A 15,601-nucleotide genomic window follows, 5' to 3' on the forward strand; every position below is an offset into this window, starting at 1 on the left:
ATCTGCTTTAACTCTGTCAGGGTTGTAATGATAACTGAGTCAACAAAAGCTGGGCTGTCTGAGCTGCACAGACACATTAATGCTGTGGACATAAATAAATAATAGTTCAAAGAGAACTTTGTTATATTTTATGTTTTTTTGAGGTTTGTGTCAATCGAACATAAAATAAAAGCTGAGAGAAGAAAGTAACCAACACAATGCCAATATTTATTTTAACCAAAAAAGTGGTTGAGTTAAGGTTGACCTGGTTGAGTCAGGTTTGATCTGGTTGAGTTAATGTTGATCTAGTTGAGTTAATGTTGACTTGATTGAGTGAAGGTTGACCCGGTTGAGTTAAGGATGACCTTGTTGAGTTAGGGTTGACCTTGTGAGTTAATGTTGATCTGGTTGAGTTAATGTTGACCCGGTTGAGTTGAGGTTAGGTTCAACCTGGTTGAGTTAATGTTGACCTAGTTGTGTTAAGGTTGACCTGGATGAGTTAGGGTTGACCTGGTTGAGTTAAGGTTGACCTCGTTGAATTAAGATTAGGGTCAACCTGGCTGATTTAGGGTTGACCTGGTTGAGTTAAGGTTAACCTGATTGAGGTAGAATTGAACGGGTTGAGGTAGAGTTGAACTGGTTGAGTTAGGGTTGACCTGGTTGAGTAAGATTGACCTGGTTGAGCTAAGGTTGACCTGGTTGAGTAAGGGTGGACCTGTTTGAGTTAGGGTTGACATGGTTGTGTTAGGGTTAACCTGTTTGAGTTAGGGTTGACATGGTTGTGTTAGGGTTGACCTGTTTGAGTTAGGGTTGCCCTGGTTGAGCTAAGGTTGACCTGGTTGTGTTAGGGTTGACCTGGTTGAGCTAAGATTGACCTGGTTGAGTTAAGGTTGACATGGTTGTGTTAGGGTTGAACTGGTTGAGTTAGGGTTGACCTGGTTGAGTAAGATTGACCTGGTTGAGTTAGGGTTGCCCTGGTTGAGTAAGATTGACCTGGTTGAGCTAAGGTTGACCTGGATGAGTAAGGGTGGACCTGTTTGAGTTAGGGTTGCCCTGGTTGAGCTAAGATTGACATGGTTGTGTTAGGATTGACCTGGTTGAGCTAAGATTGACCTGGTTGAGTTAGGGTTAGCGTCAGCCACCATTTGATATGTGGTGTGTGTTTTTACATGGTTTTGTGAGATACACAACTTTTTTTAATGTTGTGAGTATTCTGACACAGTTTTGGTGTGATGCACCAGATGTTTTCAAGTGGTGTGTATTGTGACATGGTTTGGTAAGATACACCAGTTGTTTTAATGTGATGTGTTTTTTTTATGGTTTTGGTGAGATGCGCAAATTGATTTTATGTGGTGTGTGTTTTGACATGGTTTTAGTTAGATGCACAAGTTCTGTTCATATGGGGTGTGTTTTGACATTGTTTTGGTAAGATGCACCAGTTGTTTTCATTCACTGTGTGTTTTAACTTGGTTTTATTAAGATGCATCACTTTTATCAGCCGTTATTCTGTCCTGGTTCTGACCTAATTTGGCTGTGACTAAGTTCTAGTAACATAATTAGTGTCAAGCCATTGTCCACTGCTATGGTGCCAGTGGATAGATGAGATTGGTTCAAAAAGTGATCAGCTGCTCACAACACCAATTAAACTCTATTTCTGTGATGCTCAGTTGATACTCATTACAGCTGATACCAGTTAAACTGTGTGTCTTTGTGATACTCAGTTGATACTCATTACAGTTGATACCAGTTAAACTGTGTGTCTGTGATGTGCAGTTGATACTCATTACAGTTGATACCAGTTAAACTGTGTGTCTTTGTGATGCTCAGTTGATACTCATTACAGTTGATACCATTTAAACTGTGTGTCTGTGATGAGCAGTTGATACTCATTACAGTTGATACCAGTTAAACTATGTGTCTGTGATGTGCAGTTGATACTCATTACAGTTGATACCAGTTAAACTGTGTGTCTGTGATGCTCAGTTGATGATCCTTACTGCTGATGACTGTTAAAGTCAAGTTTGTTGTTATGTCCAGTGGACATTTATTACTTAAACTCTATGTCTCTGTTTTATCCAGTTGATAATCATTACAGTTAAACTATATGACTCTGTTTTATCCAGCTGATAATCATTACAGTTAAACTATATGACTCTGTTTTATCCAGCTGATAATCATTACAGTTAAACTATATGTCTCTGTTTTATCCAGCTGATAATCATTACAGTTAAACTATATGTCTCTGTTTTATCCAGCTGATAATCATTACAGTTAAACTATATGACTCTGTTTTATCCAGCTGATAATCATTACAGTTAAACTATATGACTCTGTTTTATCCAGCTGATAATCATTACAGTTAAACTATATGTCTCTGTATTATCCAGCTGATAATCATTACAGTTAAACTATATGTCTCTGTTTTATCCAGCTGATAATCATTACAGTTAAACTATGTCTCTGTTTTAACCAGTTGATAATCATTACAGTTAAACTATGTCTCTGTTTTATCCAGTTAAAAATCATTACAGTTAAACTATGTCTCTGTTTTATCCAGCTGATAATCATTACAGTTAAACTATGTCTCTGTTTTATCCAGCTGATAATCATTACAGTTAAACTCTGTCTCTGTTTTATCCAGCTGATAATCATTACAGTTAAACTCTATGTCTCTGTGATGCCCAGTTGATGAATGTTACTGTTGATAACAATTAAATTCAATGGTACCGTTATATCCAGTTGATGGTCATTAATGTTTATACCTGTTGAACTCAGTGTCTCTGTTGATTACCCCTGACTACTTGTAACTACCGGAAACACTGTGATAAACCTGTAAGCAGCTGATATAACTCTGATTCAGATCAATTATAATATTGTAATCAGATGTTATCTGTGTGTATAAGATGTTTTAATCATGTAATAAGATGCTATCCCTAATTTTGTTAGCAGCTGTTATAATCCTGTAATAAGGTTTTAATACCATTATCAGTTTTTATAACTATGTAATCAGATTTCTTAAGCCAGTAATTCCACCCACTTTGAATGTTATCATTGGATTGAATGGGCGTTATCAGTGGTTATCAGCCTCATAGATATGGGTCAGAAGGGGCCTGCTACGCCTACTGGTAGGCTCAGAAGGCTGTTATCATCCATTCGCATGGTTAATCCCAGATAAATACACGAGAAGACTCCAGATCCAATCCCAGACGAATCCAGGTCGCCACTAACCAGAAGTCTACAGGTAAGACCATTAAAATGGGAGCCTTTAAACTGTGATAATTTTGTCAATACTAAATTATCTAAATAATTAACCATGCGAATGGATGATAACAGCCTTCTGAGCCTACCAGTAGGCGTAGCAGGCCCCTTCTGACCCATATCTATGAGGCTGATAACCACTGATAACGCCCATTCAATCCAATGATAACATTCGAACCGCCTGGTAATTCTGTAAACCCTTGTTATACCCAGTTATTCAGTGGTTATAATAATGTTTTCCTCTTTTATAAGGGGAGTCACCCAATAATCTGTGTGTGTGTGTGTGTGTATTTATGGTGAATGTGTGCATGTGTGTGTGTGTTTATGGTGAATGTGTGTGTGTGTGTGCATATGGTGAATGTGTGCATGTGTGTGTGTATGTGCATGCTTGTCTGTCTATGTGTGTGTGTGTGTGTGTGTGTCTGTGCATGCATGTCTGTTTATGTGTGTGTGTGTGTAATTATGGTGAATGTGTGTGTGTGTTTATGGTAAATGTGTGCATATGTGTGTGTGTGCATATGGTGAATGTGTGCGTGTGTGTGTATGTGCATGCTTGTCTGTTTATGTTTGTGTGTGTGTATGTGCATGCTTGTCTGTTTATATGTGTGTGTGCATGTGTGTGCATGTGTGTGTATGTGCATGCTTGTCTGTTTATGTTTGTGTGTGTGTATGTGCATGCTTGTCTGTTTATGTGTGTGTGTGCATGTGTGTGCATGTGTGTGTATGTGCATGCTTGTCTGTTTATGTGTGTGTGCGTGTGTGTGTATGTGCATGCTTGTCTGTTTATGTGTGTGTGTGTGTCTGTGTGTGTGCAGCCTGGCTCGCCAGTGGACAGTAGAAGATGAGGAGGAAATAGAGAGGGAGAGGAGGCGGAAGGAAAGGAGCTACAGCAGCTCTGATCCTGACAATGACCTTCCAGGTGGAAATGACCCCGGAAACCCACTCTCCAGTGACAGCACTCAAAGCATCACCAGGTGAAAAACCGTCACAGCCACAAATAGGCATATAGGGAGAAAAGATCATCAGAGTGTGCGTGTGCGTGTTCGTGCATGCGGTGTGTCCGTGCTTGTGTGTGTGTGTGTGTGTGTGTGTGTGTGTGTGTGTGTGTGTGTGTGTGTGTGTGTGCGTGTGCGTGTGCGTGCACGCTCAGAATCAGGATCTCATTTAGGAACATCAACCATCTGTACCCTTTTAGACCAGAGGATTCTGCTCCAGCATCGTTCAGGGAAAGTTCCCCTGATCTCTATAAAAGTAGCAAATTGATGAGCAACAGGTTGCTTTTATTCTGGTTTTTAAGGTACAGTAGGGAAGCAAGGAACATTTCATTTTGATCAAATATCTTGATGGTATTAATAAACTGAAATAATGTATGTTAAAAGAGAGTGGTCTGCACCTAGGCAGCAGATGGGGAGGCTAACCAAGTTAAATATAAAAAAATAATTTGATAATTTGATTAGCAGATCTTGTCGCCTAGTGATAAAACAAACCATCACTATCACAATTTAAACTACAACTATTTATGTTGTAGCTCTCAGTAGCTCACTTTACCAGGACGGTAACCTTGACAACAGCACAAAGCTTGGGAGGACTCATGTAGCTCATTTGGTACAGTAGGCTGGTTACTGAAGACCAAATCACAGTGGAAAGCAGCTGTTAAGGTAACACCTGCAGGAGGAGCTTTGGAACAGCGGGGACTGGTGTGGGAGGGGTCTGGGAGCCATGTGATACCTCAGTGGAGGGCTGGGGTCAGTGCGTCACACCCTACCCCTGCAGCGGGCAAACAAAGTCTAAAACTAGACAACATGGGAGGAACAAGAATAGTAGTGAGTTCGTATATAGACAGATATATATTTTTTAGAGTGCATCAATTCTTGACTAACGCCAAATCACAACTGTCAGGGAGGATTTCATTTATTTCTGTTGCAATGAGAGAACTGCTGGTGCCTTCCCTGTGATCGCTGTAATGCCCTCACACCTGTGATCGCTGTAATGCCCTCACACCTGTGATCGCTGTTATGCCCTCACACCTGTGATCGCTGTAATGCCCTCACACTTGTGATCGCTGTAATGCCCTCACACCTGTGATCGCTGTAATGCCCTCACACCTGTATTACTGTCAGACTAACATTTTAGTTGTCAATCTCATGGGCAGGTTAAGATCAACCATTACCTTCACAATTTTCTGTGTGTGTGAAGTGTTACGTGTGTCTGTTTGTTTTGCAGTGCAGAGCAGCTGGACTTTGTGGAGATGCTCCGTGTTCGAGACGAGAGGAGGAGGATCAGACACGTAGAGACTCTCCGACGACAGAAAAATGATGAAGAGGGGAGGGAGGAAGGAGAAGAGGGGGAAGAGGAGGGGAGAGTGGAATTACTGGGAGATCTGGAGGAAGGGAGAAAGACACTACCAACACACACTCCCATCCTAATCTCATCCTCCTTCTCGCCAACAGCAATGCTGACACCCCAAAACCCTGCAGACAGACAGGTGAGGGCGCTGACGACAAAATACACATTTACACAGCTCTGGAAAAATGAAGAGACCACTACACCTTTTTCTTTCCTTTCCAAAAAAGTTTTGAGTCAGGAAAAGAAGGCTTAAAATTAAGAGACCACTGCAAATTGAACACTGTTCCTCACTCAAAACTTTCCCTTTCAACTTTTTTGGAAAGGAAAGAAAAAGGTTCAGTGGTCTATTACTTTTGTCCAGAGCTAACAAACAAAGGTTTAGTTCTCGGCAATCCTAAAGTAATATCCCTCTCTGTGTAGTTCTACTATAATATCCCTCTCTGTGTTGTTCTACTATAATATCCATCTCTATGTAGTTCTACTATAATATCCATCTCTATGTAGTTCTACTATAATATCCCTCACTGTGTAATTCTACTATAATATCCCTCTCTATGTAGTTCTACTATAATATCCCTCTCTGTGTAGTTCTACTATAATATCCCTCTCTGTGTTGTTCTACTTTAATATCTCTTTCTGTGTAGTTCTACTATAATGTCTCTATGTAGTTCTACTGTAATGTCTCTGTGTAGTTCTACTATAATATCCCTCTCTGTGTAGTTCTACTATAATATCCCTCTCTGTGTTGATCTACTTTAATATCCCTTTCTGTCTAGTTCTACTATAATGTCTCTATGTAGTTCTACTATAATTTATCTGTGTAGTTCTACTATAATATCCCCATCTGTGTAGTTCTACTATAATGTCTCTGTGTAGTTCTACTATAATATCCATCTCTATGTAGTTCTACTATAATATCCTTCTCTGTGTAGTTATACTCTAATATCCCCATATGTGTAGTTCTACTATAATATCCTTCTCTGTGTAGTTCTACTATAATATTCATCTCGATGTAGTTCTACTATAATGTCTGTGTGTAGTTCTACTATAATATCCTTCTCTGTGTAGTTCTACTTTAATATCCCCAGCTGTGTAGTTCTACTATAATGTCTCTATGTAGTTCTACTATAATGTCTCTGTGTAGTTCTACTATAATGTCTATGTGTAGTTCTACTACAATGTCTCTGTGTGGTTCTACTATAATATCTCTGTGTAGTTCTACTATAATATCCATCTCTATGTAGTTCTACTATAATGTTTCTATGTAGTTCTACTACAGTGTCTCTGTGTAGTTCTACTACAATGTATCTGTGTAGTTCTACTACAATGTCTCTGTGTAGTTCTACTACAATGTCTCTGTGTAGTTCTACTATAATGTCTCTGTGTAGTTCTACTATAATATCCATCTCTATGTAGTTCTACTATAATGTCTCTATGTAGTTCTATTATAATGTCTGTGTGGTTCTACTATAATGTCTCTGTGTAGTTCTACTATAATGTCTGTGTAGTTCTACTATAATGTCTCTGTGTAGTTCTACTATAATGTCTGTGTAGTTCTACTATAATGTCTCTGTGTAGTTCTACTACAATGTCTTTGTGTAGTTCTAAAGTTCTACTATAATATCCCCATCTGTGTAGTTCTACTATAATGTCTCTGTGTAGTTCTACTATAATATCCATCTCTATGTAGTTCTACTATAATGTCTCTATGTAGTTCTATTATAATGTCTGTGTGGTTCTACTATAATGTCTCTGTGTAGTTCTACTATAATGTCTGTGTAGTTCTACTATAATGTCTCTGTGTAGTTCTACTATAATGTCTGTGTAGTTCTACTATAATGTCTCTGTAGTTCTACTATAATGTCTGTGTGTAGTTCTACTATAATATCTCTGTGTAGTTCTACTATAATGTCTCTGTGTAGTTCTACCATAATGTCTCTGTGTAGTTCTACTATAATGTCTCTGTGTAGTTCTACTATAATATCCTTCTCTGTGTAGTTCTACTTTAATATCCCCAGCTGTGTAGTTCTACTATAATGTCTCTATGTAGTTCTACTATAATGTCTCTGTGTAGTTCTACTATAATGTCTATGTGTAGTTCTACTACAATGTCTCTGTGTGGTTCTACTATAATATCTCTGTGTAGTTCTACTATAATATCCATCTCTATGTAGTTCTACTATAATGTTTCTATGTAGTTCTACTACAGTGTCTCTGTGTAGTTCTACTACAATGTATCTGTGTAGTTCTACTACAATGTCTCTGTGTAGTTCTACTACAATGTCTCTGTGTAGTTCTACTATAATGTCTCTGTGTAGTTCTACTATAATATCCATCTCTATGTAGTTCTACTATAATGTCTCTATGTAGTTCTACTACAATGTCTTTGTGTAGTTCTACTATAATATCTCTGTGTAGTTCTACTATAATGTCTGTCTATAGTTCTACTATAATGTCTGTGTGTAGTTCTACTATAATGTTTCTATGTAGTTCTACTATAATGTCTCTGTGTAGTTCTACTATAATATCCATCTCTATGTAGTTCTACTATAATGTTTCTATGTAGTTCTACTACAGTGTCTCTGTGTAGTTCTACTACAATGTATCTGTGTAGTTCTACTACAATGTCTCTGTGTAGTTCTACTACAATGTCTCTGTGTAGTTCTACTATAATGTCTCTGTGTAGTTCTACTATAATATCCATCTCTATGTAGTTCTACTATAATGTCTCTATGTAGTTCTATTATAATGTCTGTGTGGTTCTACTATAATGTCTCTGTGTAGTTCTACTATAATGTCTGTGTAGTTCTACTATAATGTCTCTGTGTAGTTCTACTATAATGTCTGTGTAGTTCTACTATAATGTCTCTGTGTAGTTCTACTACAATGTCTTTGTGTAGTTCTACTATAATATCTCTGTGTAGTTCTACTATAATGTCTGTCTGTAGTTCTACTATAATGTCTGTGTGTAGTTCTACTATAATGTTTCTATGTAGTTCTACTATAATGTCTCTGTGTAGTTCTACTATAATGTCTCTGTGTAGTTCTACTACAATGTCTTTGTGTAGTTCTACTATAATATCTCTGTGTCTTAAGTTCTACTATAATGTTTCTGTAGTTCTACTATAATGTCTGTGTGTAGTTCTACTATAATATCTCTGTGTAGTTCTACTATAATGTCTGTGTAGTTCTACTATAATGTCTCTGTGTAGTTCTACTATAATGTCTGTGTAGTTCTACTATAATGTCTCTGTGTAGTTCTACTATAATGTTTCTATGTAGTTCTACTATAATGTCTCTGTGTAGTTCTACTATAATGTCTCTGTGTAGTTCTACTACAATGTCTTTGTGTAGTTCTACTATAATATCTCTGTGTAGTTCTACTATAATATCCATCTCTATGTAGTTCTACTATAATGTTTCTATGTAGTTCTACTACAGTGTCTCTGTGTAGTTCTACTACAATGTATCTGTGTAGTTCTACTACAATGTCTCTGTGTAGTTCTACTACAATGTCTCTGTGTAGTTCTACTATAATGTCTCTGTGTAGTTCTACTATAATATCCATCTCTATGTAGTTCTACTATAATATCCATCTCTATGTAGTTCTACTATAATGTCTCTATGTAGTTCTATTATAATGTCTGTGTGGTTCTACTATAATGTATCTGTGTAGTTCTACTATAATGTCTGTGTAGTTCTACTATAATGTCTCTGTGTAGTTCTACTATAATGTCTGTGTAGTTCTACTATAATGTCTCTGTGTAGTTCTACTACAATGTCTTTGTGTAGTTCTACTATAATATCTCTGTGTAGTTCTACTATAATGTCTGTCTGTAGTTCTACTATAATGTCTGTGTGTAGTTCTACTATAATGTTTCTATGTAGTTCTACTATAATGTCTCTGTGTAGTTCTACTATAATGTCTCTGTGTAGTTCTACTACAATGTCTTTGTGTAGTTCTACTATAATATCTCTGTGTAGTTCTACTATAATGTCTGTCTTAAGTTCTACTATAATGTTTTGGTAGTTCTACTATAATGTCTGTGTGTAGTTCTACTATAATATCTCTGTGTAGTTCTACTATAATGTCTGTGTAGTTCTACTATAATGTCTCTGTGTAGTTCTACTATAATGTCTGTGTAGTTCTACTATAATGTCTCTGTGTAGTTCTACTATAATGTCTCTGTGTAGTTCTACTATAATATCCATCTCTATGTAGTTCTACTATAATATCCATCTCTATGTAGTTCTACTATAATGTCTCTATGTAGTTCTATTATAATGTCTGTGTGGTTCTACTATAATGTCTCTGTGTAGTTCTACTATAATGTCTGTGTAGTTCTACTATAATGTCTCTGTGTAGTTCTACTATAATGTCTGTGTAGTTCTACTATAATGTCTCTGTGTAGTTCTACTACAATGTCTTTGTGTAGTTCTACTATAATATCTCTGTGTAGTTCTACTATAATGTCTGTCTGTAGTTCTACTATAATGTCTCTGTGTAGTTCTACTATAATGTTTCTATGTAGTTCTACTATAATGTCTCTGTGTAGTTCTACTATAATGTCTCTGTGTAGTTCTACTACAATGTCTTTGTGTAGTTCTACTATAATATCTCTGTGTAGTTCTACTATAATGTCTGTCTTAAGTTCTACTATAATGTTTCGGTAGTTCTACTATAATGTCTGTGTGTAGTTCTACTATAATATCTCTGTGTAGTTCTACTATAATGTCTGTGTAGTTCTACTATAATGTCTCTGTGTAGTTCTACTATAATGTCTGTGTAGTTCTACTATAATGTCTCTGTGTAGTTCTACTACAATGTCTTTGTGTAGTTCTACTATAATGTCTCTGTGTAGTTCTACTATAATGTCTGTGTGTAGTTCTACTATAATGTTTCTATGTAGTTCTACTATAATGTCTCTGTGTAGTTCTACTATAATGTCTCTGTGTAGTTCTACTATAATGTCTCTGTGTAGTTCTACTATAATATCTCTGTGTAGTTCTACTATAATGTCTGTCTTAAGTTCTACTATAATGTTTCTGTAGTTCTACTATAATGTCTGTGTGTAGTTCTACTATAATATCTCTGTGTAGTTCTACTATAATGTCTCTGTGTAGTTCTACCATAATGTCTCTGTGTGGTTCTACTATAATGTTTCTATGTAGTTCTACTATAATGTCTCTGTGTAGTTCTACTATAATGTTTCTATGTAGTTCTACTATAATGTCTCTGTGTAGTTCTACTATAATGTATCTGTGTAGTTCTACTATGATGTCTTTGTGTAGTTCTACTATAATGTTTCTATGTAGTTCTACTATAATGTCTCTGTGTAGTTCTACTATAATGTCTCTGTGTATTTCTACTATAAAGTCTGTGTGTAGTTCTATTATAATGTCTGTGTGGTTCTACTATAATGTCTCTGTGTAGTTCTACTATAATGTCTGTGTAGTTCTACTATAATGTCTCTGTGTAGTTCTACTATAATGTCTGTGTAGTTCTACTATAATGTCTCTGTGTAGTTCTACTACAATGTCTTTGTGTAGTTCTACTATAATATCTCTGTGTAGTTCTACTACAATGTCTTTGTGTAGTTCTACTATAATATCTCTGTGTCTTAAGTTCTACTATAATGTTTCTGTAGTTCTACTATAATGTCTGTGTGTAGTTCTACTATAATATCTCTGTGTAGTTCTACTATAATGTCTGTGTAGTTCTACTATAATGTCTCTGTGTAGTTCTACTATAATGTCTGTGTAGTTCTACTATAATGTCTCTGTGTAGTTCTACTATAATGTTTCTATGTAGTTCTACTATAATGTCTCTGTGTAGTTCTACTATAATGTCTCTGTGTAGTTCTACTACAATGTCTTTGTGTAGTTCTACTATAATATCTCTGTGTAGTTCTACTATAATATCCATCTCTATGTAGTTCTACTATAATGTTTCTATGTAGTTCTACTACAGTGTCTCTGTGTAGTTCTACTACAATGTATCTGTGTAGTTCTACTACAATGTCTCTGTGTAGTTCTACTACAATGTCTCTGTGTAGTTCTACTATAATGTCTCTGTGTAGTTCTACTATAATATCCATCTCTATGTAGTTCTACTATAATATCCATCTCTATGTAGTTCTACTATAATGTCTCTATGTAGTTCTATTATAATGTCTGTGTGGTTCTACTATAATGTCTCTGTGTAGTTCTACTATAATGTCTGTGTAGTTCTACTATAATGTCTGTGTAGTTCTACTATAATGTCTCTGTGTAGTTCTACTATAATGTCTGTGTAGTTCTACTATAATGTCTCTGTGTAGTTCTACTACAATGTCTTTGTGTAGTTCTACTATAATATCTCTGTGTAGTTCTACTATAATGTCTGTGTGTAGTTCTACTATAATGTTTCTATGTAGTTCTACTATAATGTCTCTGTGTAGTTCTACTATAATGTCTCTGTGTAGTTCTACTACAATGTCTTTGTGTAGTTCTACTATAATATCTCTGTGTAGTTCTACTATAATGTCTGTCTTAAGTTCTACTATAATGTTTCGGTAGTTCTACTATAATGTCTGTGTGTAGTTCTACTATAATATCTCTGTGTAGTTCTACTATAATGTCTGTGTAGTTCTACTATAATGTCTCTGTGTAGTTCTACTATAATGTCTGTGTAGTTCTACTATAATGTCTCTGTGTAGTTCTACTACAATGTCTTTGTGTAGTTCTACTATAATATCTCTGTGTAGTTCTACTATAATGTCTCTGTGTAGTTCTACTATAATGTTTCTATGTAGTTCTACTATAATGTCTCTGTGTAGTTCTACTATAATGTCTCTGTGTAGTTCTACTATAATGTCTTTGTGTAGTTCTACTATAATATCTCTGTGTAGTTCTACTATAATGTCTGTCTTAAGTTCTACTATAATGTTTCTGTAGTTCTACTATAATGTCTGTGTGTAGTTCTACTATAATATCTCTGTGTAGTTCTACTATAATGTCTCTGTGTAGTTCTACCATAATGTCTCTGTGTGGTTCTACTATAATGTTTCTATGTAGTTCTACTATAATGTCTCTGTGTAGTTCTACTATAATGTTTCTATGTAGTTCTACTATAATGTCTCTGTGTAGTTCTACTATAATGTATCTGTGTAGTTCTACTATGATGTCTGTGTGTAGTTCTACTATAATGTTTCTATGTAGTTCTACTATAATGTCTCTGTGTAGTTCTACTATAATGTCTCTGTGTATTTCTACTATAAAGTCTGTGTGTAGTTCTATTATAATGTCTGTGTGGTTCTACTATAATGTCTCTGTGTAGTTCTACTATAATGTCTGTGTAGTTCTACTATAATGTCTCTGTGTAGTTCTACTATAATGTCTGTGTAGTTCTACTATAATGTCTCTGTGTAGTTCTACTACAATGTCTTTGTGTAGTTCTACTATAATATCTCTGTGTAGTTCTACTACAATGTCTTTGTGTAGTTCTACTATAATATCTCTGTGTCTTAAGTTCTACTATAATGTTTCTGTAGTTCTACTATAATGTCTGTGTGTAGTTCTACTATAATATCTCTGTGTAGTTCTACTATAATGTCTGTGTAGTTCTACTATAATGTCTCTGTGTAGTTCTACTATAATGTCTGTGTAGTTCTACTATAATGTCTCTGTGTAGTTCTACTATAATGTTTCTATGTAGTTCTACTATAATGTCTCTGTGTAGTTCTACTATAATGTCTCTGTGTAGTTCTACTACAATGTCTTTGTGTAGTTCTACTATAATATCTCTGTGTAGTTCTACTATAATATCCATCTCTATGTAGTTCTACTATAATGTTTCTATGTAGTTCTACTACAGTGTCTCTGTGTAGTTCTACTACAATGTATCTGTGTAGTTCTACTACAATGTCTCTGTGTAGTTCTACTACAATGTCTCTGTGTAGTTCTACTATAATGTCTCTGTGTAGTTCTACTATAATATCCATCTCTATGTAGTTCTACTATAATATCCATCTCTATGTAGTTCTACTATAATGTCTCTGTGTAGTTCTACTATAATGTCTGTGTAGTTCTACTATAATGTCTCTGTGTAGTTCTACTATAATGTCTGTGTAGTTCTACTATAATGTCTCTGTGTAGTTCTACTACAATGTCTTTGTGTAGTTCTACTATAATATCTCTGTGTAGTTCTACTATAATGTCTGTCTGTAGTTCTACTATAATGTCTGTGTGTAGTTCTACTATAATGTTTCTATGTAGTTCTACTATAATGTCTCTGTGTAGTTCTACTATAATGTCTCTGTGTAGTTCTACTACAATGTCTTTGTGTAGTTCTACTATAATATCTCTGTGTAGTTCTACTATAATGTCTGTCTTAAGTTCTACTATAATGTTTTGGTAGTTCTACTATAATGTCTGTGTGTAGTTCTACTATAATATCTCTGTGTAGTTCTACTATAATGTCTGTGTAGTTCTACTATAATGTCTCTGTGTAGTTCTACTATAATGTCTGTGTAGTTCTACTATAATGTCTCTGTGTAGTTCTACTATAATGTCTCTGTGTAGTTCTACTATAATATCCATCTCTATGTAGTTCTACTATAATATCCATCTCTATGTAGTTCTACTATAATGTCTCTATGTAGTTCTATTATAATGTCTGTGTGGTTCTACTATAATGTCTCTGTGTAGTTCTACTATAATGTCTGTGTAGTTCTACTATAATGTCTCTGTGTAGTTCTACTATAATGTCTGTGTAGTTCTACTATAATGTCTCTGTGTAGTTCTACTACAATGTCTTTGTGTAGTTCTACTATAATATCTCTGTGTAGTTCTACTATAATGTCTGTCTGTAGTTCTACTATAATGTCTGTGTGTAGTTCTACTATAATGTTTCTATGTAGTTCTACTATAATGTCTCTGTGTAGTTCTACTATAATGTCTCTGTGTAGTTCTACTACAATGTCTTTGTGTAGTTCTACTATAATATCTCTGTGTAGTTCTACTATAATGTCTGTCTTAAGTTCTACTATAATGTTTCGGTAGTTCTACTATAATGTCTGTGTGTAGTTCTACTATAATGTCTCTGTGTAGTTCTACTATAATGTCTGTGTAGTTCTACTATAATGTCTCTGTGTAGTTCTACTATAATGTCTGTGTAGTTCTACTATAATGTCTCTGTGTAGTTCTACTACAATGTCTTTGTGTAGTTCTACTATAATATCTCTGTGTAGTTCTACTATAATGTCTGTGTGTAGTTCTACTATAATGTCTCTGTGTAGTTCTACTATAATGTCTCTGTGTAGTTCTACTATAATGTCTCTGTGTAGTTCTACTACAATGTCTTTGTGTAGTTCTACTATAATATCTCTGTGTAGTTCTACTATAATGTCTGTCTTAAGTTCTACTATAATGTTTCGGTAGTTCTACTATAATGTCTGTGTGTAGTTCTACTATAATATCTCTGTGTAGTTCTACTATAATGTCTCTGTGTAGTTCTACCATAATGTCTCTGTGTGGTTCTACTATAATGTTTCTATGTAGTTCTACTATAATGTCTCTGTGTAGTTCTACTATAATGTTTCTATGTAGTTCTACTATAATGTCTCTGTGTAGTTCTACTATAATGTATCTGTGTAGTTCTACTATGATGTCTTTGTGTAGTTCTACTATAATGTTTCTATGTAGTTCTACTATAATGTCTCTGTGTAGTTCTACTATAATGTCTCTGTGTATTTCTACTATAAAGTCTGTGTGTAGTTCTATTATAATGTCTGTGTGGTTCTACTATAATGTCTCTGTGTAGTTCTACTATAATGTCTGTGTAGTTCTACTATAATGTCTCTGTGTAGTTCTACTATAATGTCTGTGTAGTTCTACTATAATGTCTCTGTGTAGTTCTACTACAATGTCTTTGTGTAGTTCTACTATAATATCTCTGTGTAGTTCTACTACAATGTCTTTGTGTAGTTCTACTATAATATCTCTGTGTCTTAAGTTCTACTATAATGTTTCTGTAGTT

The 15,601-nt window shown here is 35.2% G+C and overlaps 1 protein-coding gene across 1 annotated transcript in view; it reads left to right on the forward strand.

The window, feature by feature from the left end:
- Positions 1–15,601, forward strand: part of lad1 (ladinin) — a 48,499-nt gene that overhangs the window by 208 nt on the left and 32,690 nt on the right. The window contains exons 2-3 of the mRNA XM_029124271.2: positions 4,053–4,211; positions 5,461–5,722. Coding sequence (XP_028980104.1) covers positions 4,053–4,211; positions 5,461–5,722 — 421 coding nt within the window. The remainder of the gene's footprint in view (positions 1–4,052; positions 4,212–5,460; positions 5,723–15,601) is intronic.

This window comes from Esox lucius, chromosome 12 (assembly GCF_011004845.1).
Source record: "Esox lucius isolate fEsoLuc1 chromosome 12, fEsoLuc1.pri, whole genome shotgun sequence".
NCBI classification, from domain to species: domain Eukaryota; kingdom Metazoa; phylum Chordata; class Actinopteri; order Esociformes; family Esocidae; genus Esox; species Esox lucius.